Here is a 22,445-nt window from a genome sequence, read left to right on the forward strand (position 1 = left end):
CTAGGCAAAGAGAGCATTAATCTGCAGCTTTGGCAGAGCTGCAGAGATCCATAGCTCAGGTAGGATAATCTGTTGTTGTGCACGACACAAATCTGGCAGTTTTGGAGGAATAGCAAAGCTTGTTGAATTATAGAAAGAAAGCCAACATGATCTTCCACTGGAATTTTCCACAAGCCATGTTGGCATCAGTAAATGTGTGAAAAGTGCTTTGGTCAGATTAGACTAAAATTTAGGGTTTTAAAACATGCATCTTGCTGTGTGAATGCTTTTCTCCAGCAGGGATAGAGAAGCTGCTCAGAGTGTGGGGGAATGAACAAAGCAGAGATGCATTATTATTAGTAGCTTTCAGTACTTAAAGCACATCTGACAAACTCATTGCCAGTGGGGTTGAAACATTATTAAATCTGGCTCACCATAGCTGTTTATGAGGCCAAAATGGAAATAAGTTTCACACCCCTGTTTAAGGATTGACTACTGAAATCTTTACAGAATAGCTTACCTTTTGGTGGTTCAGTGGGGGGTCCTGTTTTGTCAGTAAAAAAGGGACCACACACTTTAAGGATCATAATGTTACACCTGATTGCTGTCGGTTAAAGTATGTTGTAAAGTGACCGAAAATGAAATGAATTCAAGATGCAACAGAATAAAAATGCAGCCTCTGTCTCTTCCTTCGACAGTCCTCTCAGACACACAAGACACCAGCCCTCAGTTGTCTGAGGAGCTGATCTCCAGCCAATCAGAGCTCAGGTCCTCTAAGTGTCCTCAGGACAGAGAGCTTCCCAGCCTCCCTCCTGGCAGTGCCCCCATGGAGGACAGACCCCCAGCCTCAGGAGACAGCACTTATGAGGTCGGCATTTAAAGTCACCTTACATTGTGTCTTTATTATGTCTGATGCTGAATGTGCTTCTGGTACTGGTGAATTAAATGACGTTGCAATGAGAAACCCAGAAGAATGTGTGTTGCTTTGTAACTCACAGCAAAGTGACAAGTCTGCCTCTGTGGTGTCCAGGTGGTGAAGGAGATGGAGGTGGCATCCCGCGACGTCAGTGTTGAGGACTCTCTCTACGAGACTGTCAAGGAGATCAAAGACACCTCAGTACAGCCTTGCCTTGCCAACGGTACCGTCCAGCCGAGCCCCGATGAACCTCCACCTCAACCTCCCACCCTCGTCAACGGCCACCCCAGCCCCTGCACCCCAGAGCGGGTGCCGCTGAGCGAAGGGGTCGAGTATGCTTCTGTTGACCTGCGAAAGAAAAGCCGACACAGCGCTGACATGGAGGCCAAAAGGCGCTCCGATAACGGCGCCATTCGCTCACGCAAACCTGAGGAGGAGCCAGAGGAGGAGCCGCCGCCGCCGCCTGTACCGAAGAAGGTTCTCGATGAAAACGACAACCAGGCAGCGGTGATGAATGGTGTGGAACGGTCTGGGCTGGACAATGGAGAGGTGAGGAATTTGTTGCACACCAACAGATGATTTTACATTTCAAATGTAAAAACTGATTGTCACTTTTATGAGCAGAGCTTTACAAATGTATCAATACCACCTGAACTATTATGTCAAATTAGAAAGCAATGCAAGCTCTATTGCATTTTTTCAGGATTTTATGTGATGGAACAACTCATGAAGCTTATAATTTTGTGGGGTTCATTGTTTTTTTTTTTTGTGTGGAAACAATCTGAAAAATTGTGGCGTGCATTTGTATTTAGTCTCCTCAATTCTTTTTAAACACCTTTTGTTTCATTTAGCCCATTTTTCACACACACCTGAAGTTTAGTCGGAATTTCAGTAACCAATCTATTTCAAGTTTAGCCACAGGCTCATGGTTGAATTTCTGTCTAACCTTGGACTGCACCATAATTTCCTCCAAACCACCGAATCCCAGACTGAATTTCAAAATTGCAATCCTTCTGGTGGATGAACTAACACATAAATCTAAAATGTTTTGGAGTCTTTAAAGGTGATCTCAATACTTGTGTGACTTGGCATTTATTGAAGCTTAGTTGGTGGTTGTTAAGAAAATATGAAAAATAAATGAAGGTATGTGAAAACCTTTGCACACATAGTTTAAAAAAAATACTATTTTGAGAACAGTATTCTTCAGGATGACCATCAATGAGCTTATATATTCAGTGCCACAAAGAGTGAAACAAAGAACTTTGATGATCAGCGGCTGGAGTTAGAAAAGCAGGAGAAGACAGATGAAGTAGAGATGGTGATGGCGAGATTTACTCAGAAAGGCTCTGAAAGGATTGGAAGGCATTAAGGAGAAAGAGTCGAGGGCTCGGGGTGAGAGATGGTAGGATAGAAAGCGAGAAACGTGAAGAAGGAAAACGCAACAGCATACAGATGAAGTCCTCTGTAGCAACGAGTGAAAAGTAGTGAAGATGGTGGGACGATAAGGGAAAAAATGGCAGCAAAGAGGAGCAGGTATAAGAGAAGCAGATGAGATGGGAATGATTGGAGAGGTGAGCACTGATAAACATCGCTGTCGTGTCAGGAGCTGAGCAAAGTAGAGCTGCTCTCAGGAAGCTGCCTTTGGCAGGCCAACATCACATCACATTAACAAGCTCATCACAGAAAAACTGCTTGATGAGGCAACTTTTCTTATTTAAAAACTCTCCCCTGGAGTTATATGTGTTTGCTTTCATCTTTATTCACATTTCTTCCCCTTCCCCCTGTTTAACCGGATGATGTGGTTCAACACTTTGTAAAGAAAAGCTACATTTATTTGTTACTGCTTCAGCTGTGAAACTAATCTTTGAAAAAAATCACAGTATTTTGTCAAGTTCTGATGGAAGTGAAATGTAACCTGCATCTAGAGCGATACCAAAAAGTGATCATCTCCATTGCTATGCAACCATGAAGTTTCATAAGACATTTCTGTTAAAAGTTTAACCTACACCAGTGTTGCTTTAGGGGTGAAAAAATACCTATATTATACATCTAGTTTATTTTGATAAGTGTGTAATCCATGCAGTCTAAATGTTATTCTCCATAGAAATTATAAAACATTTGATTTAAGCCCCCGGTGTTCCCTTAATTTCAAGACTTTTATTTTGAATTTAATCTTCAAATTTATTTATTTAAGTCTAAATGTTGAAGCAGCTGAAAATAAAACCCCCCCAGATGCTGTTCTGCTATCCATCCACATTCTGAAGAAACAGAAATACAGTCCTCTGTAACATGTTAAAAAATTTATTACAGCATGTTTGAGGTTCACATTAAACCTACATAGAGAATCAATACTGAATATACAGTTAGTTTGATGCAGTGATATTTTGCAGCTTGTTTGTTAGACCTGCATCACCAACAAACCTAGTTTGTAGGTGTCTTTTTTTTTTTTTTTTTTTTTTTTCCATTACCTCGATTCCTGCTGCGAGGTGGGAAACATCACAGTAATCAGTGGTATGGCAGTCTGTCAACTAATTTAATTCCTGCTCTGAAGATCTAAAATGTGCCGCCTATGTGGCCTCTCGATTGTCAGTAGCAGCACAGTTTTTCTCAAAGATATTGCCCAGTGTGGTTCAAAAAAATCATTTTATAACCATTTGTGTAAGCTTTTTTTTATTATGTATTTACCAAGATTTAGTAGTTTGTTGCTGGTGATTTGTTTGCAACTTTGTTTATTATTTTCTCAATCTAGTGGGCATTATTGTCGGAGTGGAAAAACATCGTTTATTATTCTTTGACGTTTCAGAATAAAAGCATTTGACATACTTTTTTTGTTCTTTATTAAATTCATTTTAAAATATGTTCTAAATGCAGCAGTGGAAAGAATGGATACTGATCTTTATATCTTAAAGTCCTTAGGAAAAAGACATTCACTCTATTAAGTCTGTTAGTAGGTTAGAGCTCAGAGAACATTTAATGACTGGATCATCTATTCACATTATCTTAAGCTTTTTATATGATATATATGAGTTGATATTCCAACTTGTCTGTTAATTGTTGTGTGGAAGTCAATGTGTTAATCATTAGACAGCAGGAAATAATCCCTCTCCTTTACCAGATTACTGATAAACCCTGAACAAGCAAGCTTCTGTATATTTCCATTTCTTCTATATACTAGCAACACCGTGTACACGCATACACACACATAGCTAAAAATATTATCTTTCATCCAACCTCTAACAAATGGCTGCAGCCACATGAGTTTTGCTTCTCCGATCCCCCTAATATCTCACACGCAGACAGCAGAGCATGTGTGTTTACATATATTCTGCTGCATAGAAGCCACAGGCTAATGTAAGGTTAACAGTGAATGCTTGCCGCTCCCTGTGGTTTACACCCATGTGCGACTGTCATTCGTCTTGTCAGAACCGGGTATTCTTGTGTTTTTGTGAGTGTTGGTGACCGGCTCCTCGGACCCCGTCGCTGTCAGTCACCCAGACTTCGTGATGGATGATCTGGGCCATAGAAACTCCTTATCTGTCTGGATCCTCTTATTACACACAGACATGCTGACACACAAGTCATCTGTAGAAACACTGGAAGGTCGTTATGTAAATATCTCCGATCAGGTGGCTGATTTGTTGAGCAGCCTGTCTTAAAGTGTCAACCTCACTTATCAGCACTCCAGGTAGAGAGGAGCAAAAAGCCCTTAAATAAATGTATGCTTTTAATTCATCAGTGTAATCTTACTCTGAGTTTATTTATTTATTTTTTAAATCTAACCTTTAATTTGTGTTCATTTATTCAGTGCTGAAAATTATCTGTTCTACATTTATTGACTGTCCCAACAATTAAAATCAATATTACTAAAACAATGTTTAAATACATATGTCAGTTTTTGTTTTTTGTTGTTGATAAGAGTGATTAGAAACATTTAGTAAGCCGGGACTTCTTGATTTCTCTTCAAAATTGGAAAGACAAAGGGACATATTAAAGTCAGGCCTCAATAGTAAGAAGATGGTAAATAAATAGCAATTTGCTTGAGTTTGCCATCATTCAGTTCAATAGATAGTTTTAACAGATGCAGCAACATCTTCATAACAGCAGATAGCTGCGGCCGATTTGCCAGCCAGCAGTTTGAGATGCTTGATGGAAAAAAATCTGCTCTGATCTGCAATTCAGACGGTGCCAAACAAAAGTTGATTTTTCTCCTCGTCTGCATTATCACCTCATTATGCTGTTAAGTACAGCGGATGATCCACGATGCTGTGGGCCCATGGAATTGAATACATGGATCTACTACTGAACTGAAATGTGTATTTGTCGGGTAATTCATTCACATAAGGATAAAAAAAATATGGCTAATTGGAAGAGGGCAAAGGTCAAGATTCTGAATGATGTAGAGAGACTGACTAAGAGCCCTCACTTTATTGTACAAGTGATTTTTTTTCTTTTTTAAGATTTTATAACATGAGATTCTTTTGTTTTTCTCTAGTAGATGAATTTAAGTAGATTTTTTTATTCTCATCTCTTCAAGAAATGTGTCCTACTACAGTAAAAAGATTAATTTTATGCATCTCTTATAGAGATGCCAGTAACTGCAGCATGCACTATACCATATATATGTACTTTTTACTGCACACACTAATGGATTTGCTGTAAGGATGGGTGCAAACAGGGAAAAACACTCTCAAGCACCTTCAGCTTCTGTAAAGCTGCAAAGGTGAGCATTTATTGAACTGTCATACACAACAGTTTGCAGTGGCTTGGTGCCTGTTGGCATGTAATGTGAGAGGCAGGAAATGAATTTGACCCCGCTGGTGGGCTGCCAGCGGGGTCAAACATCCCGCAATTTGGGATGTAGGCCAGAAAAACAGTGATCTACTCATCATTCAGCACCGCTGTAGACCTGTCGAGAAACGGAGTCATTCTAACACAGGAAACGTATTTGTTGCGAGATGTAATTTATCCTTTCTGTATTACCTTAGATTTCTTAGGTCTTTCCTCCTGAGTGACCACATATACGCTCAGCCTAATGCGCTCAAACTGTGCGTCTGTCAACAAATGCATCGCTCATGACTGACATGCTGACACCTGGGCCGTCCATCATATGAGGTGGTTGTAATCAGCTTACCGCAAAGCCTTGTATGTTTTTAAATCTCCTACATGTGTGGAACATCAACGCATACTCCTAATCTGATCTGACCTCAACACACACAAGCGCGCCGCGTTTTATTGTTGGACGTCAAAATATTTATCGGTTAGGCGTTAGTCTCATTTTGAGCTGACGGAAGACAAACTTCTATGTGTGCTTTTATAGTTACTACATATGCTTTATTGTACAAGTGAATTTTTATTTTTTAAGATTTTAAAAGAAATCTTCAAAATCTTGTTTGGTTTGTATTCATTGTCTGTATACAAACCAGATTTTACTTCAATATTAAATGTCCACTTTAATTAGCAGAACATTTTGAGGACTATTTCACTCTGAGACACATTTCAAGGCTGTACTGCCTGGGCCAAGAGTCACCTGCATCCTTGATTTTTCTACAAATATATCACCCCAGGGGGCATTCTGCCTAATTGGCTGGCTAATTAAAGTGAAATGACAAAGGCGTCTGCTGCGTTGTTGAGCTCAGGCTGGATCTATAAAAGTAATCACGTCTCCAAATGCGTGGTATCCATAAAGTAGTCATATCGATTTTCACGCTCCGGGGAAGAAACACATGTGAAGACACTAAGACATACAGCTGGGTTGGACAGTTTGATGGATGAACTCTGTGTGCAGGTTGTATCCTGTATGATCCGAACAAAGAGGTGGACATAACTAAAACAAAGGCCGCACCTTTGCATCCATCAGCTTTAACCTTGGGAACTCCAACCGAGGACCTAATTTAAGTGTCCACACAAAAAGCTCTGTTTTTGTTTTTCTTTCCGCATGATGTCAGCTACTTAGGGAATGCCGGTGGGTGTATCGAGATCCTTGTTAGTTCTCTTGAAGTGCTTTGTCTGATGGGTTTTGTTGATTAATGGCTACCTCATCGATCATTAGACAAAATGGACAGAGGGCATGCAGAAAAAGCATCCCTCTCCCTGTCACTCCCTATTGACTTTAACTCAATAATTTTTTAATGAATGGGTGGTTATGTACAACATTAGTTTGAAATGTATCGCAGAAGATGCAGAACATGTTTTCGACTCGGACCAGAGGGGTTGGTTTAGAATTTCACCATCGATCAGCTCCATAGCGTTCCAAGGCATTCATACAGATTTTAATTTTTTTTTCACCAGAGTATGCATTTTTTAGAAGTGATCGATATCTTGATAGCATATTTTATTAATACAGCTCAATAAGAAGTGCAACTCTTCCTTGATTGTGTTCCTTCAAAGTTGTTGGAAATGTCTTAGTTGGCTTTTTGTGTTGCAGTCGGTTACTTTTACTCCTTTCTACGGAGGCTGTGGATCAATTCTCCCTTTCAGCAGGTCATGCCCTTATTTTGTATCCACATTGGCCTTAAAGCCCTACCTACTTTCATTTTGTACCTGTAAATAAATCTTTTCATTACCCTGTGTGAAGCATTTGGCTTGATTATAGAAGAAAATAATAATAAGATTTCTTTAGATCAATTTATATGTACTGTAGCACCATAACCACCTTTTTCTGCAGTATACTATTAGCAAATTATTGATTACTTAAATCAAAGAAGTATGAAACGTTCATGTGTGTACAAATTGACTCATAGTCGGTATGAATCGCCCAGTGTGAGATTACTACTTATGAAATGCGAAACTTTTGCTTGTGGGAATCCGGTATGTTTCAAAAGTTGGGTATGAAATTCTTGTTCCAAAATTGTTTAGGTGCACCAAGAAAATAATTTTTGTACCCCTGCAGAAGTTGGACGCAAAACTGTTATGTTCCGGAAGAGTAGTCTGAAAACGTTTTCGTCTTAATAAAAGTCGGTTTCAAAAGTTTTAGCTTTACAACAGTCTATTATCAAAACATTTTTCTTCCAAAAAATTGAAGCAACCAAAGTACAAAATGGCAAGGGGGTGCAATGACCAACACCTTCTTATCAGAAGTGAGCGCAGCCCTTAAAATGCTACTAAATGACTCTTTGGGGCGGCTTTTCCTTTCATGCCTTTGCTCCCACGTCTGAATCTGTTTCTCTGTATTTCTCCACAGTTAAATTCCCCGTCTCCTCCACTGGAATTTGAACGCCACCCACATTCAGACAATGAAGTAAGTGTGTGCAACTCACTTATTCCCAAACCTGCATATTTCCTGATCCAAGACAGCAGCGCCCTGTAAATATCTGAATAGGAATCCACCAACACCTGAAGTGCTAATGATTAAATCAGTCTGGACAGAATTTGATCGTCTCTAGTTCAGAATCTGGAATACTGAGATTGATTAAAGTCTCAAAGAGTTCTCCAGTGCCATATCACTTTACCCCAGGTAGGTTGGGATTCTTGTTTTAGAACAGTTTCTGATTCTTTAAACCCTATTTTTATTTCTAGACAAACAAAATTGGAGATTTCTCTCTTAGGACTACCATAGTGTTAGATTAGCTAAAAACAACTGTATGTGAACTAGTCAAATGCTCTTGACTCTCTGCGAGTTGCGTGCCAGTTGAGTGGAGATGGTGAATACATTCAAAGTGTACCATTTGCTGTTTTAACTTGACTGTCTCGGGTTCCTGAACCCCATATCAAGTATCATATCGTCATGTCTTTAATGTTCCTTTTCTTTTTTTCTTGTTTCAGTCACCGCTGTACTCTACTGTTAATAAGACAAACTGCCACCAGGCTTTTAGCGAGGACGACAAAGAGCACGACTACAGCAGCATCGCAGAGATAAAAGGTATTGTCCCGAACTCGTCCTCCAGCGACCTCTACGCCACGGTTCATGAGATCTACGCTCAGCCCGACGAGCCCGAGGCGGGCGAAGAGCCCCCACTGGACAGCTCAGATCCCGGCTACGAATCGATCCGCATCCCAAAGACTAGTAGCTCTGACGACGATCATGGAGCCGGGAACGGCAAGCCAGAGCCCGACTATGAAAGCGTGGGAGAGCTGGGTCTCAGTCGGGAAATGTCCCGTCTTTGAGTTGACTGCCTCGCCGTCGCATCTTACAGTAGCACTTTGAAGCAGCTGTTTAGGATGCCTTTGACGCAAACTGCTTCTCATAGTTTCCTTATCGAGTGTACATCTTCTTTACAGCTTAGGTACGGCTTATCATGTCTGAACGTTATTAATCAACCTGAGTGTGACATCGGTACTGGTAGGCCTTAAAAACTCTGGGTTGTTAAAAATAATCGCAACATATTCCTGTCAACAGAGGAAAAAAAAAAAGATATTGATCTAGTGCCATATAACTTGCGTAAAAGTCATTCACCAACTGTATTATGTGAAGGTTAGATGATTTGTATGGCTTCTTTGCACCAGCTAGTTTTTCAAGCTTAGATAACTGTCATATTTTACTGAGGCATCAAACAGCGTGTTTCTAGGCCTTCTTCTGTCAAGTTTGCAGCACCTCCACCGTGCATTCTCACCAGATGTTCCCGTGAAAAGGTTTCTAGCGGAAAAAAGTCAATTGATAAAACTGAGACTGCTACCTTCTTTAGTGGGCTTGACATTCGAAAGGTTGGAAACAGTCACTGCGAAGGAAAAAAAATTGTTTTTCATTTGAGCTTTAGAGTTTCGTAGTGCATTTTGACCTTTCTATAAACTTTAGGGTCCACAGCAGCAGGTTTTGTACAAATCATATTGTATTTATTTGAAAATGTTTATTATTGTGTAATTGTGAAATGTTTCTGACTGTCTGTGAGAGGATTTTATAGACGTTTCTTGCATTTTCATTGACATACTAAATGAAAGTCGACAGAGGGTTTGATGCCACTTCGGTACGCGTTCCTTTCATTTTATTGTTTAGATGTCAGCTTCCACAAACTTTGAAGTACTTATGTATTTAAATGACAAAACACACTTGCCTAATTGTGTTCTTTTAACAGTTTTTTTTTGTTGTCTTTTTGGTACAAGGGACAGTCTTCTTCTTGCTTCAAAGCACTTGAATTATTTTAATGGTACGACAAAAATCATCACCACAGTTAATTTTTCAAAGCACCTTCAGCATTTATTAGCACCTCTAATAAAGACAAAGCCTTAAAAATATATTCATTAGTATTTCAGGAGCATAACTCCGCTCTGAAATTTTCACAGAAGTGTGCTTTGGATATACTTCTTACCGTCTTACTTACAGTGTGTGACAAGATAAACACTTTCTTCACAGTATTGAAAAGCGTAGATATATTTTTGACTTGGATGAGAAAGAAAAATATGGAAACTTATTTGGAAAATTAGTTTCTAGATTTGTTTTATCATCTAAAAGACAAAACCTCAGAATGTCTGAAAAATTTGTATTGTATACATTCATCTTTGATTTGCTACATAGAAATTTTGGCTTTTTTATCGGTCGTATTTGTATCTCGGTGACAGAACCCTTATTTAAATGTTCGTCCAGAAAGTGAAAAAAAAGAACAGTTTCACCTTATTACCTTTTAGAGACTTATAGATCAATAATTTCACATCTTTGTGGTTTTTGATGCACCAGGACCACAGAGCCAGCAGATTTAAATTCTTACATATTCCACAAGGTATCAGAGATCACCAGCTGCTTTCCAGAATCTACGTTTAGCATAATGTAATGCACTCTGGATTTACAAGGAGTTATAGATTTTTAAACGATTGGTGATCTAATTTGCCAGGAAAAACTGTGAAATTGTCCTTCACCGCATCTCTGAATCAAAAGCCAAATTCAGCATTGTGATTTTTAGGATCTGTGGATCACACTGCTAATGAAATCAAACTAGTGAGATGTTTTTTACCCCAATGTCCAAAATGTTGTAAAAACTACAAAAAATATCTACAAATGTGTTTTGAACAGTGTAGAATTTTTTATTTTAAATTGTAGGAAGTAACACAATTTAAAATAAACATGGGGGCTCATTCAGTTTTGATTTGTCAGTGCTTTTACGAAATAAAATTGATCTGACTCTTTCTAAGGTAATATTTAGATGGATTTCTATTTTATTTTCCTGTCTTCTAAATATCAACACACATCTGGCTTACTTGAACTGTATGTTCTCTTATCTTTCTCAAATTAGAGCGCCTCAGTGAAATTCGCTGCTGTCTCACGCCAGTTATATCACAGGAAAAATTGGATTTCCCTCTTTCATTTTTAATATTATTTTACTTTGCTATTTTAATAAATATCATAGGTAATGCAATGCAATGTAATGCAAAAAAATTAGTATTGTGATTAACTTTTGTAAAATATACATTAAAAATGAATCAGTTTCACTATTTGTAAATCATCTTACAATATTTTTTATAAACCAAATAATTACCACTTAAATGTTTTTTTTTTCTTAACTGATGAAATGTTCTCAAATTAAAGGCTTTTTTTTCCTTCCGTGTGATTATGCTACTCCATTACAAGATGCATTTATTTTTAAAGTCTTTTTACACATCTTTAATATGGGTGCCAATGAATTCAGAAGGTTTGTATGTGTAAACTTTGAGCACATACTGTATTTTAGATCCATCTACTTAACAGCTTGTACTGACTAAATGCCAGCTAATGTGTGTATATAGTAAAAGCACTATTTTAACCAACTGCTATTCACAGGAAATGCGATGTAATCTTGTACCTGTTTGTGAAATGTCAAGTTTTTTTTATTACTATTTAATAGCAATTATGAATGTCCATCTTGGTTTTTTATTTTATTTTTTTATTTTAGTTGATTGTAACAAAGTGGCAACTAATCAGAAGTGAGTGAAGTGGTACAATTATTTTGGTACAAGCATTGAAAGATGAGTTTGGTACTTAAATTTGAGAAAAAAAGGAAAAAAAACTACTTAAGTATGTTTACTTGGTTGTAATTTTGCTGTATTTTTTTATCCCTCTTTGCCACAGTATACTCCCCTTGCAGAAAATTACTGTCAGCTGTTTCCACCCATATCCAAATATTAAAGTGTTGCAGTATCTTCAGCTGGTTTGTCTCATGATGGAGCTTGTTTGTGGTTTAAGAACACACAGCCGACCTGTTCTGACGGGTAATCGATTCTTAAATGATGCACATTTTAAATACTCTTTTCCTAATGTTGGATCTTTGAATGAGTCCATGCATTTGACCCTTAGTGCTCTACAGTAGGAAAGTACACATTTCAACAAGAACGTAATGGTGAGTGTTATTTATATCCTCCTGTGTAAGAAGAGCAAATATTTGAGGGTATTGCTCCCCTATGCAGTAATGTAGCTGCATATCAGGTAATCAAATTTAATGTTCTCAGAATGCTATGAAGGACCTCTAAGGAAATGCCAAATGGAGATGTTTTAGTGCCAAATCTAATCAGGACAACATATATTAGTAAACCTAAACTTACTTCTGCTCTTTCTCCTCCTATCCTGGTCATATAAACACAGATTTTCCCCTGCAGGGAGGGCGGGTCTCGTCAAGGTTTACAGAAGTGCACCCCTCCCTCTGATGTCTCCCCTAATGAGGCCATGTGTTCCTCCTGAATAAGCAGCAGACAACTCTGTAGTGACACCCGCCTTTGATCAAAAGGCAAAGCCCGTTTTGGCAGTTACTGTCGCATCTGCTGCTGCGCCCCGTCAAGTTTCCAATATTTACAAGTAAATATTTTATCACATGAACTCTTCTATTAAACGATGAATATTACAAAATTTATTTGTTTTTTATTCTGAGGAGCACTCGCAATGACCTTTAGACTATGTGTGATCTTTGAAAGAAAAAAAGACATTGTGGATTCGACGATAACATAAATATACTGTAGATGAAGTGATAGTGAAGTACACGTTTGGAAAACCACTCAAGGTTTTCCAAACAAAAAATTTGTAATGTCTCGTCCAGTGCCAAGCATCCTTGCACACCACAGGTTTCCATGCATTTTAAACTGATTTTGTGACTGACCAACACAAAATAGTGTTCAATTGTAAAGTGGAAAAATTATGCATAGTTGTTGACAGTTTTCTGAAAAATCTGAAAAGTGTGGCATGCATTTGTGCATTTGAGTCAACACTTCATAGAACCATCTTTCGCTGCAATTAGATGTACAAGTCTGGAAACAAACATCTTTGGACATTTTTCTTGAGAATTATTAATTAGCTTGACAGCTGGGCTGACCCGGTCATTTTAGCACATATATGTACTTTGCTCTGAAGTTCAACAATTATTACAACTTCTCAAAATAGTTATGGAGCGAGTGCCACACTTCCCAGGGCGACACCTCCGGCTTCTGGGAGTTGGATACATTGGTGTCCCAACACTTGCTGTGAAGGTATAAAATTGCAAAGTCAAAATTATTTTAAGTCATGTTTGAGATATACAACACATATATAAACAGAGAATAACATACTTACTTGATTGGGCTGTAAAATGCCATAATATATCTGTAAAATACATAATCCAGCCTCTTGAACTTAAGGCTAATGGCCTTGGTGGAAGGAAAACAACATGTACATGCAGTGAATCATTTAAGACCATGGTTTTATTTGAGTACTTCAGAAACAAACTAAACATGGTGCCAGTTCACCAGGAATAAATGCTGGTTGAGTTATTGTGAAGCAAAAGATGACATGACATCATACCCTTGATTTTTGTTTTTTTTTAACAGTTCCAAATCTGACAACTCGTGGGATTTAGTAATGTACAAGCAGTGACATTGCTAACTGCTATTAGCATTTGCATTAGCATTGAATCATTCTTGTCTGGTTGCAAGTTTTTTGGGGTTTTTTTCTGTCTACAAACTTTCTGAATTTTTTTGTGTAAAGTTTTCTCTGTGTGAAAAGAGCTGGGTTGTTGTTGGTGGAGTTTGAGCCAGTGGAGGTGGGGGGTATCAAATCGTGCCAGAACCACCACTGGTTGACTCACTAATACATTCTCATGCACTCAATTTTATATTTCAACCAGATCACAGTAATTTACGACTCCCATGGTACTTTAAAAGTAGGTCACATCCATCTATAACTAGGTTAAGGAATAAAGCTCGTCTGTCTGGGCTAAGATATTTTTTTTCTTATAGCCTAAATATCCCCTTTTTCCCACTTTCCATCTTCCATCCACCCTCCCATCTCGTTTCCTCTCCATCCTTGCGTCATTGTTTTGAATGGAGCACCCTTCAAGAGTTGCATTACCCTGCTTTGCAGGAAGAGGGGGAGCGGTTGGGGCTTGTGGAGGCGTGTGCGGCATCGTCCAATTGCAGCCCGTCTCGGCTGCCGGACCGCACATGTTTACAGGCAGCGATCCGCCGGTAAAGGCCCCGCTCGGTCGGAGCAAAGAACGGACTGGATTCAGAGCACAGTCGGGGCCAGAGTCACCAAACGGTACGGTCTTGATCGTATTTCACGCTTGCAGCAGGTCGGCGGGGTGTTTTGCGGGCTAGAATAAAACAGCTCGACGTCTTACGACGTCGCCTGCCTGCGCGCGGGACCTTTTGACTCGATTGCGTCGCCATTTTGTTTAATCGTGAACGAATGTTGTCGTGGCTTCAGACGGCCGTGACCGCGCCGCGTTTTCCCGCCGCCCCCCCTGGCAGCTCGCTGGGAGCAGTGGGGAAAACAAACAGGTCGCACCGAGGAAGGTTGGTCGCCGGTTAGATTGGAGGCTGTTCTGCAGCGAGCGGTTCGTGTTTATATGCCGTCTGTCGCCGAGTCAAAGTTCTGCGGCTCGAGTCCCCTGCGTTCGGGACGCGCTTCGGAAGTTTCTGCCTCCCCCTCCGAGTATGTTGTCGCTTTCCAACATTGCCGCCGAGGTTGTTGGAGCGCGTAGTCTGCCCGCTGCGGTCCTGTGCCATTCCCCGACGTTTTGTTCACCGCCGGCCGCGTTTCGGCGTTCGGCGAATTGAAGTTCCCCGCTGGGAGCGCTCTGCACACGGCGACACACTCGGTGGAGATGCACACCAGGCGCCTGGTGAAGCGGTCGATCCTCGGCAGCCGCGTTTACGCAACGAGCCCGACTGGGGACGGTGCCCCGGTGACAGGAGTGGTCCAGGCTGTCAAGCAGGAAAACAGGGACGCGTCCGCCGCCGGACCCCGGCGCAGCGTGTACACCGTGCTCCTGCAGGACGGAAGCCTGAAGGAGTTCTCCGAGGAGGAGATAGCCGCCGGATCCAACCACACGGCGGCCAAAGGACCGCTCAAGTCCAGCCTGAAGGTGTGTGCCTGCCTCTCTGCGTGTTTGAGGACGGAAAGGGCCCCGACCGGCGGGCTGCGCTTCATCACTGTTGTGCGGTGTTTTGCAGCGTTTAACCGCTTCCTGCACGGAGCGGATTGATGTCAGCCACCGATTCCGCTCTCTGCAAATTTAGGTGGTTAAAACCAAACATGCATCGGTCAAAAATGTGGAATAGATCCGTTTTGTTGCCTATTTAATCAAATAATGTGCTGTCATGACATTTGGCGATGACACATATGTGGGACAAAGAGGGCTTGATGGGGCCTGCGCAATGTTTATGTGGGCTGGAGGGTGGGTAATATGAAGGAAACAAACACGCTCTGACTGCAGCTGCAGCGTTTCGGACCGACGCGAGGAACGCGTTGTACAATTTCGCACTGAACAATAATCGCATGCAATTTTGTACGTGCAGCATTTAAATGCATGTTTTCTTTTGTCGAATTTGCGTCATTTTGGCACATTTATTCATCCAGCATCCAGAATAATCACTGACGTTCCAGTTTTTGCAAGCACAACGGGCTTATTTTATTCAGCACTTTTGGGAAAACTTGCAGTTTTCTGAATCTGCTCTGTAAATAATTTGACTTTTTCTAATGTTAGACCGCCGGTTCTTGCTTGAATTGCGCCCTTTTTTGGTCTCAACAACAGTTGAATAACAAAAGTAAAGATGCTCTTGAGTCAGAGATTAGAATTGGCCAATGCTACTTTGATCAGGGAGCATACGCGGGGGGCGGGGGGAATCTGATGTATTTAGACTGGTGTCTAAATACACCGTTGTAGACTGAATGCATCAAAATAATCAAAACATCACATTTTATTGAGTGAAAAAAAGCCGATCTGTAATAATCTGAATTGGTGTCAGAATTGAAAGAAAATTGGGATTAGCCTGGTAAATATTGATATGTGCATCTCTACAATAAAATAGTAAAAGATGCTTTTTTTGTGTTTACATAAAATACAGATTTCAGGTCTCAAGTTTTTAAAATAATTTCTGCGTGGGGTAGATGGATTCTTAATTATTTTCAATTTTGTGGCTGAGATTATGAAATCCAACACAGATTCCCTGCAGAACACTGAAGTTGCCCTTAACTTATAATCACAGTCATATTTCTTTGCATTGTTTTCAGTGGGCACAACACTAACCATCTCCATGCTGAGAGGACCTGCATTATGAACAATAGAAAGCTTGATTGGGGTCTCCCATAGGGTGTGTTGCTCTGCGCAGTGAGCGATGTCGTCTATATAAAAATATAATCACTATGAACGGGATGTCATGGTGTGAAGATAGCATGCAGCTACATTGCAATTCTCTCTTAAAATATCCAAATGTGAGGCAACAATGGTGATCTAATGGCAAAACTTGAAAGATAGAGAGTGTGTGAGCAGCAGAAGCCAGTTCAGTGTTTTCTGCTACGGGGAAAGCTTGTGTTATTCTGTCCTTACAGTAAGGGAGGGACTGAGAAATGAGTAAGTCTGAGTAAACAGCTATTTTTTTCCACTCAGACTTGATTTTTTTTTTTCACAGATGAAGTAACATGCTTTATATTTCTGGAGCAAAAAAAGGAAACCTGTGGTCACTTTTGTTTCCTCACATTTTTTACTGTTGGTAGCAGCATTCAGATTCCAGGCCTCTGTTGCAAAGGCTTATAGATCCTTTACTAACTTAACTTTTTACAAAACCAATCATTTTTAAGATCTTTGAATGACCTGGAGACATGTTTGCCTTATTTTATTTTTTTCTTTTCTTTATTCGCACTTTGGTCATTTTCACTGCAGTTTCACTGTAGCGCTACAGTCACCAGTGCAGGCAGAGTGCAGCTGAGGCTCGCAGCACAATGGTCAAGTCTCTTTCAGCACGACTCAATTCCTACCAAGGTCGAAAACAAGCCATAAAGCGAGGAGTAGGAGGAGTCTGCTGTGCAGTGTGTGCAGCTTCACGTGTGGGTCTGTGCTGCTTATGGTGTGCATCAGAGTGTGGTACGGCTGTAATTTTCCTCTGGTGTGTGTTATTACTAAGCCCAAACTTCTCGAAACCTTGGATTGGGTCCTGTTTTTGAGAGCTTGCAGCCTCGTTTGAGCAGTAGCAGCTGTACAGCCAATAAAGCAGGCACCCTCAGGTTGGCAACGGGTGGCATGCCCCAAAGAATCTGGATGCTTGGCACCAAGCCCAGTCTGTCAAATGAATCCCCCCCTCTCTTTTTAAGGGGGGGCCGAACTGGGCGCCACTTGTTGACTCGTTTATTTGCAAAGGTATGTTTTGTATCTCGAGCGACAATAATTTTTTTTGATGCTCAGAAAAAAAGACCAGCTTGTTGTGGTGTTAAGCCTCCGCCTGCGCAAGAGTCAATAATTGTTGACAGTATTGTACAATCTTTTGAAATTTCTCACTGGAGTCATAAGGTGAGAAACTTATTTCTTAAGAATGTCTAAAGTAAAATTTATTTAAGAAAGATCACACTGCCTTGTAAATTCTTACAAATAAATATTTTCTTTTAGACTGCTCAACCTACAAAAACAGTAAATTCTCACCAGTGCCAGATTTTTACAGTTCCTCTGGAGGCTTCTTTAACTTCTTTGAAACACAGATATTTGAATATTTTTTTTTATATGCGTGTACCGTATTTTCAGACTATAAGCCTCTACTTTTCCCCACGCTTTGAACCACGCGGCTTTCCCGTGAATTTTTTCTTCAACTTCAATAATTCACTTTCTTCAGCAGGAAGTGAATCATTGGGAATCGAAATAGGAAATCAAAGAAGAAAGTGCTTATTTTCATTTAGAACAAGCACATGCCTGCAGCTGGCACGACGGAGAAATGTTTTCAAACTCGTACCCTGTCAACAAGGCAACAACATGAAGAAGTTCATACGATGCAGCTTTTTAAGTTGAAGACTATCGATCTGGCAGTGCAGATCCATAGCTGCTGCATGTAAGCTCGGCGTGAACGAATCCATGGTTCGGCGTTGGAGATGCAGGGCTGCGTCCTTAACAGCAGATGTATTCAATACGCAACCCTCTGCTGCGTCCTTGTGGAAAACTGGCGGAGATACCAGCGGCTTATAACCCGTTGCGGATTATAAATGTAAGTTTCCGGATTTTTAAAAACACTTTGTGGGTGCGACTTAAAGGGAGGTGCACTCTATGGTCCGGAAAATACGGCATACATTGCTGACTTGGACGTTTTGCTGCTAGACTCAGTCGTACCTTGAATAAGATATCAAGTCCAAAAGGAGGTGTAGAGGAGGGCTGGAGAAACATGAGAGCAAGGAAGGAGGACTGTCTTACTTTGATCATGATTTGAAATGTGTCACCTCAGTAGCTTGGATTTCCTAAGAGGACCCAGAAAAAAACTGTAGGAGTGCACAGAAATTTGACTGTAGGAGCAAATTCCTCACTCGAGCAGCACTTCAGCTAGTTTTCAGGCTACATGCACTGAAACAAACTGCAGAGCCTTAATAGTGAAGCTCAGATCACAGGGCTCGCTCACAACAGATGGCATGATCTGAAACGTGTCGAGAGAAGCTGGTCAACAAGTCAATTTTTAACAGTTTGGTGTGAAATTTTCCATCTTCGGTGTGGAAAAACATCACCCGTGTTACCTGAATTTAATATCCTTACATCTCTGTTTTCTGTTAGCTCAAAGGTGTTTCTACAGTCCACAAACAAACATCTCTGTGTCCACAAACACACACTGCTCTGACCTTTTGTGTCATTGTTGTCCCTCAGATTTTTTTTGTTTGTTTGTTTGTTTTTACAAAGGCCTGAAAAAGCATTTTAAAATGCTTTCTGTGAAAGATTCTAGTCTTTTGAGAACTCATCTGTTGCCTAAAAGTCTCATTCGTGTCTAATCATGTAGCTGATCTGTAAGGCAACAGTCCAGATCACCCACGAACTCATAAACACACACCAACCTGAAATACTCCTCAAAGCTCTATTGTCATTGACAGCTGTGTGAGTCACTCTGCTTATGTTTTGGCCTTTACTCTGATTGTTTCAACAGGCCTTCAGGCACAAAGATAGAGCTACAAAGGCATGGTGGTGTGTGAATTCATTCTGAGATTCAGGCATTTTATTTTTGCTTCCATGAAAGGAAGCAACAACGATTACGTTTATTTTATTACAAACTTTGCTACCTAAGGATGCATCTGCAGCATGTGATGGGACAAATTGTGTTTTTCTGTGATGATATTGTTGTTGCTCTGGTGAGTAAATGTTTTACTTCAGTCAGTTTGTCAAATACTCCATACCAAATTGATATTTTGTCTCTTTTTCAGTTTTCTTCATTGATCTTGATTGGAAATGAGTCGGACTCGATGAAAATGGTGAAAGAAATGTAATTGTTCTCCACTGAGAGTCTGACCACCATGGTCAGAGTCTAATGTATTCCAAGTGTTATGAACTTAAATTTTACAAATTAGTGTAATATTCAGCCTTTTGGTCAAAGTCTCATGGCAACAGATACTCACAGAGTGACAGAAGATGAAAATAAGGGAAAGAAGAAAATAGAAACATATTACAACTGATGTAGATATTATTTTTACTATTATTATCACCACTGTGAGGTTTACTAATACTGTGCAGTCCTAATAAAATCTGAACAAAGTGCAGCTAAGAATGCAGCTGAAACTTTTCAGAGATTGAGGCATTAAGAATGAAATATCAAACTTGAGCACTGGACATAAATGTCCAAGAAAAGGTTAGTAATAGCAAAGACTCCAGCTTTAATGCGAGTCAGGGCTTTGTCCAGAGGTAAGAAGAAATGTGGTCAGAAAGCAATAGCTTGGAGACCTATTAGACCGGCACTGTACCTGGGAAGTTAACTGTAAAAGTCCCATCTTTCTGAACACAGTCAATCTGTGTTTTACTCATGAGAGTTTAACTTTCCCACAGTAATATAAGTCTTCAATGTTATTACTAATGTACACCACAATATCGCTATATGTTGATCCTAAGTTATCTTTTTTATTACATTTCGTTTCACCTTCAAAACTTGAGTCAAGCTAATGCTGCATATCTACTGGTTGGATGGGAAATCAAAGACATTATGCTCACAAACAACACCTCTGTTTGCCCTGTAGGTACGACAACTGACCCAACCAGATCTACCTCTAGAGGACCTTTTTGGTATAGACTCCATTCTTCTTCTGTGTTGCCAATAAGCTGCATCACATACATTCTTTATATTTCTGCTGAATGAGGTCTACAAAACAAACAATATTTTTAAAACTCTAATAAATAGCCATGCTGTGCTTTTATATTCACTATATTTGCACTATATGGTAGTGTGCCTTCCACTTTGATTAGGATTTATTTGGGATTTAGTTAGGTTTTCTGTGATATGAAAACGTTTGCTATTTACTAGTTTTCAGCCTTTGAGATATAAAAATTTAATTTACCCCAAGAATTGAAAGGCATATTTTCATTTTATCGTGTCTATAGTTTCACTAATCAGCTCTCTTCTACTAAGTATGCTTGCATGTTTATTTAAACTGATTCCAACTACAAAGGCCATAAGAAAGGCTTTGAAAACCCCGTTGTAAAGAACTGAAAGACAGTCCACTGTTCCTTGTGTTTTAGGACAGATTGAGGAAGCATGAACGCTTCCTTCCTTAAAAGTTCAGAGGATCCACCCAGCTCATATCATGACCCCTGCTGAGGTACTTCTGAGTCAATTTCACCCAGTTAGGAGGAATAGACGTATATCAGTAGGGGATTCTGACAACATAATGAGCTTCTGTAGAATAATCTTGGTTTCGCTGTATTGAATCCCCCCGCAAATGTAAAAATGCGTGACCTGATCTAATTACTTTTATTAAAAAAGCTGCCGCTGTCACGACCACAACATGTAAAGGTCAGAATGGGCTTCCTGTATAGGTTACAGAGCTAACATAAAACAGATGTGGACAGTGATGGAAGGCTTAAAAAAAAGTAAATGTCAGATGAGGTGAGATGCAAGTCTGAAATTTTGCATGTTTATGACAGATTGTGGTGTATTCTGTTCTGTTTTTGTGAATAAATGCTGATGTTGGCAGTGCAAGGAGGAGTAACATTTACCCCATAATACCACACTGTGCAAAAAGACATGTTAATTCACACAGCTTTTTGTCAGTGATTATTATATTTAAGAAGCTTGTTTGGTGGCATTATTCTCAGCCAACTTCATCATTTTTGTTAGGTGGTTTTCGGTTTCAGTTTGTGGGAACTGTTTATTTTTTTCTCTGGAAACTGCGATGATTTAAAGTAGCATTACCAATTTAAAGCTAAAACTGAAAGATGTCTAATAAACATACTTCTTTAACAAGAAACAGTGGTTAACCGTCCCAGTTCTAGAGTCAAGTTATGGTCTCAAAACTTCATCTGTCTCTCAGTTGCATAAAGAACCAAATGGGCTGTTTGGAAATATTTCCAGTGATGTTAAGCATGGACAGCCATTATAGGGACTGAAGAACCACAACTATTCTTCTTAAGTTTACGCTATTTCAACTAGCAAATCTGTTAATCTGCATGACTGGAGGTCAAATGCCTCCAGCATTTAACCAAATTACAAAAGCTTGAACTGCTTGTGTTGTTGCTATTAGAAGCAGAACAGCAGAAATCTGCGATATTCTTCAAAATAATGGTTAACTTGAAACCTGCTACTACATTAAGTTGTTCGATTTTCCGAAGTCGTTCTTAAAAATGACATAATTACATTATAATAACATGAATTGTCATTATGTCAGTGTGCTTTTGCTGGAGTCTGAATATTTATGTTTATTCTTTCAAATAAAGGAAATGTCATATCAAACATTTAACTTTTAATACACTTTTGTATTTTATCGACGTTATTATTTTTGTTGCACTCTCCCTGAACATTTGTGATTTTGTTTGACCTATTTTGCACTGCTGTTCATGTAAAGCTGCTGGAAACCCAAGGATGAGTATTAAAGAACTTGAGACTTTACCTTTACATGTTTTGCTTTAGTTATACGTATTGTGCCAAGTTTTTCTTTGTGTACTTGGACCTTTTTCACATAATATTATTTGTAGCTGTATGTGGGAGGACATAAAAAAATATAGTGAATATATTGAATAATGTCCAGTATTTAAGAGTTTTCTAACTTGCAGTTTTGATCTTCTTTGCCTTTGTGTTGACTTACTGAAAACCGTAACCTTGCAATGTAGGAATAGTAATGTACTTAAAGTGCCTATCTCTGGACGTGACCTAAATGAAATGTTTAATGTTTTTTCATAAGTTATAACTTATGAAAAAGTTATAACTTATTCATAAAAGTTATAACTTTTATGAAGTTATAACT

General features: G+C 39.6%; 2 protein-coding genes across 4 annotated transcripts in view; both read left to right on the plus strand.

Annotated features, from left to right (window-relative positions):
• pag1 (phosphoprotein membrane anchor with glycosphingolipid microdomains 1) overlaps nt 1–11,942 on the plus strand; it is a 54,467-nt gene extending 42,525 nt beyond the window's left edge. For both annotated transcript variants that reach the window (XM_055053917.1, XM_055053918.1), the window contains exons 7-10: nt 678–847; nt 1,010–1,444; nt 8,076–8,132; nt 8,657–11,942. In XM_055053917.1, coding sequence (XP_054909892.1) covers nt 678–847; nt 1,010–1,444; nt 8,076–8,132; nt 8,657–8,998 — 1,004 coding nt within the window. In that variant the 3' untranslated portion in view covers nt 8,999–11,942. The remainder of the gene's footprint in view (nt 1–677; nt 848–1,009; nt 1,445–8,075; nt 8,133–8,656) is intronic.
• Nucleotides 11,943–14,325: 2,383 nt separating this feature from the next.
• znf704 (zinc finger protein 704) overlaps nt 14,326–22,445 on the plus strand; it is a 53,739-nt gene continuing 45,619 nt past the window's right edge. The window contains exon 1 of one of the 2 annotated variants that reach the window (XM_055054090.1): nt 14,326–15,126. In XM_055054090.1, the coding sequence (XP_054910065.1) occupies nt 14,866–15,126 (261 nt within the window). In that variant the 5' untranslated portion in view covers nt 14,326–14,865. The remainder of the gene's footprint in view (nt 15,127–22,445) is intronic. The other variant, XM_055054089.1, reaches the window with a different exon arrangement.

Source organism: Poeciliopsis prolifica, unplaced genomic scaffold (assembly GCF_027474105.1).
Source record: "Poeciliopsis prolifica strain line A6 unplaced genomic scaffold, Auburn_PproV2 SCAFFOLD038, whole genome shotgun sequence".
In the NCBI taxonomy this organism is placed as follows: Eukaryota; Metazoa; Chordata; class Actinopteri; order Cyprinodontiformes; family Poeciliidae; genus Poeciliopsis; species Poeciliopsis prolifica.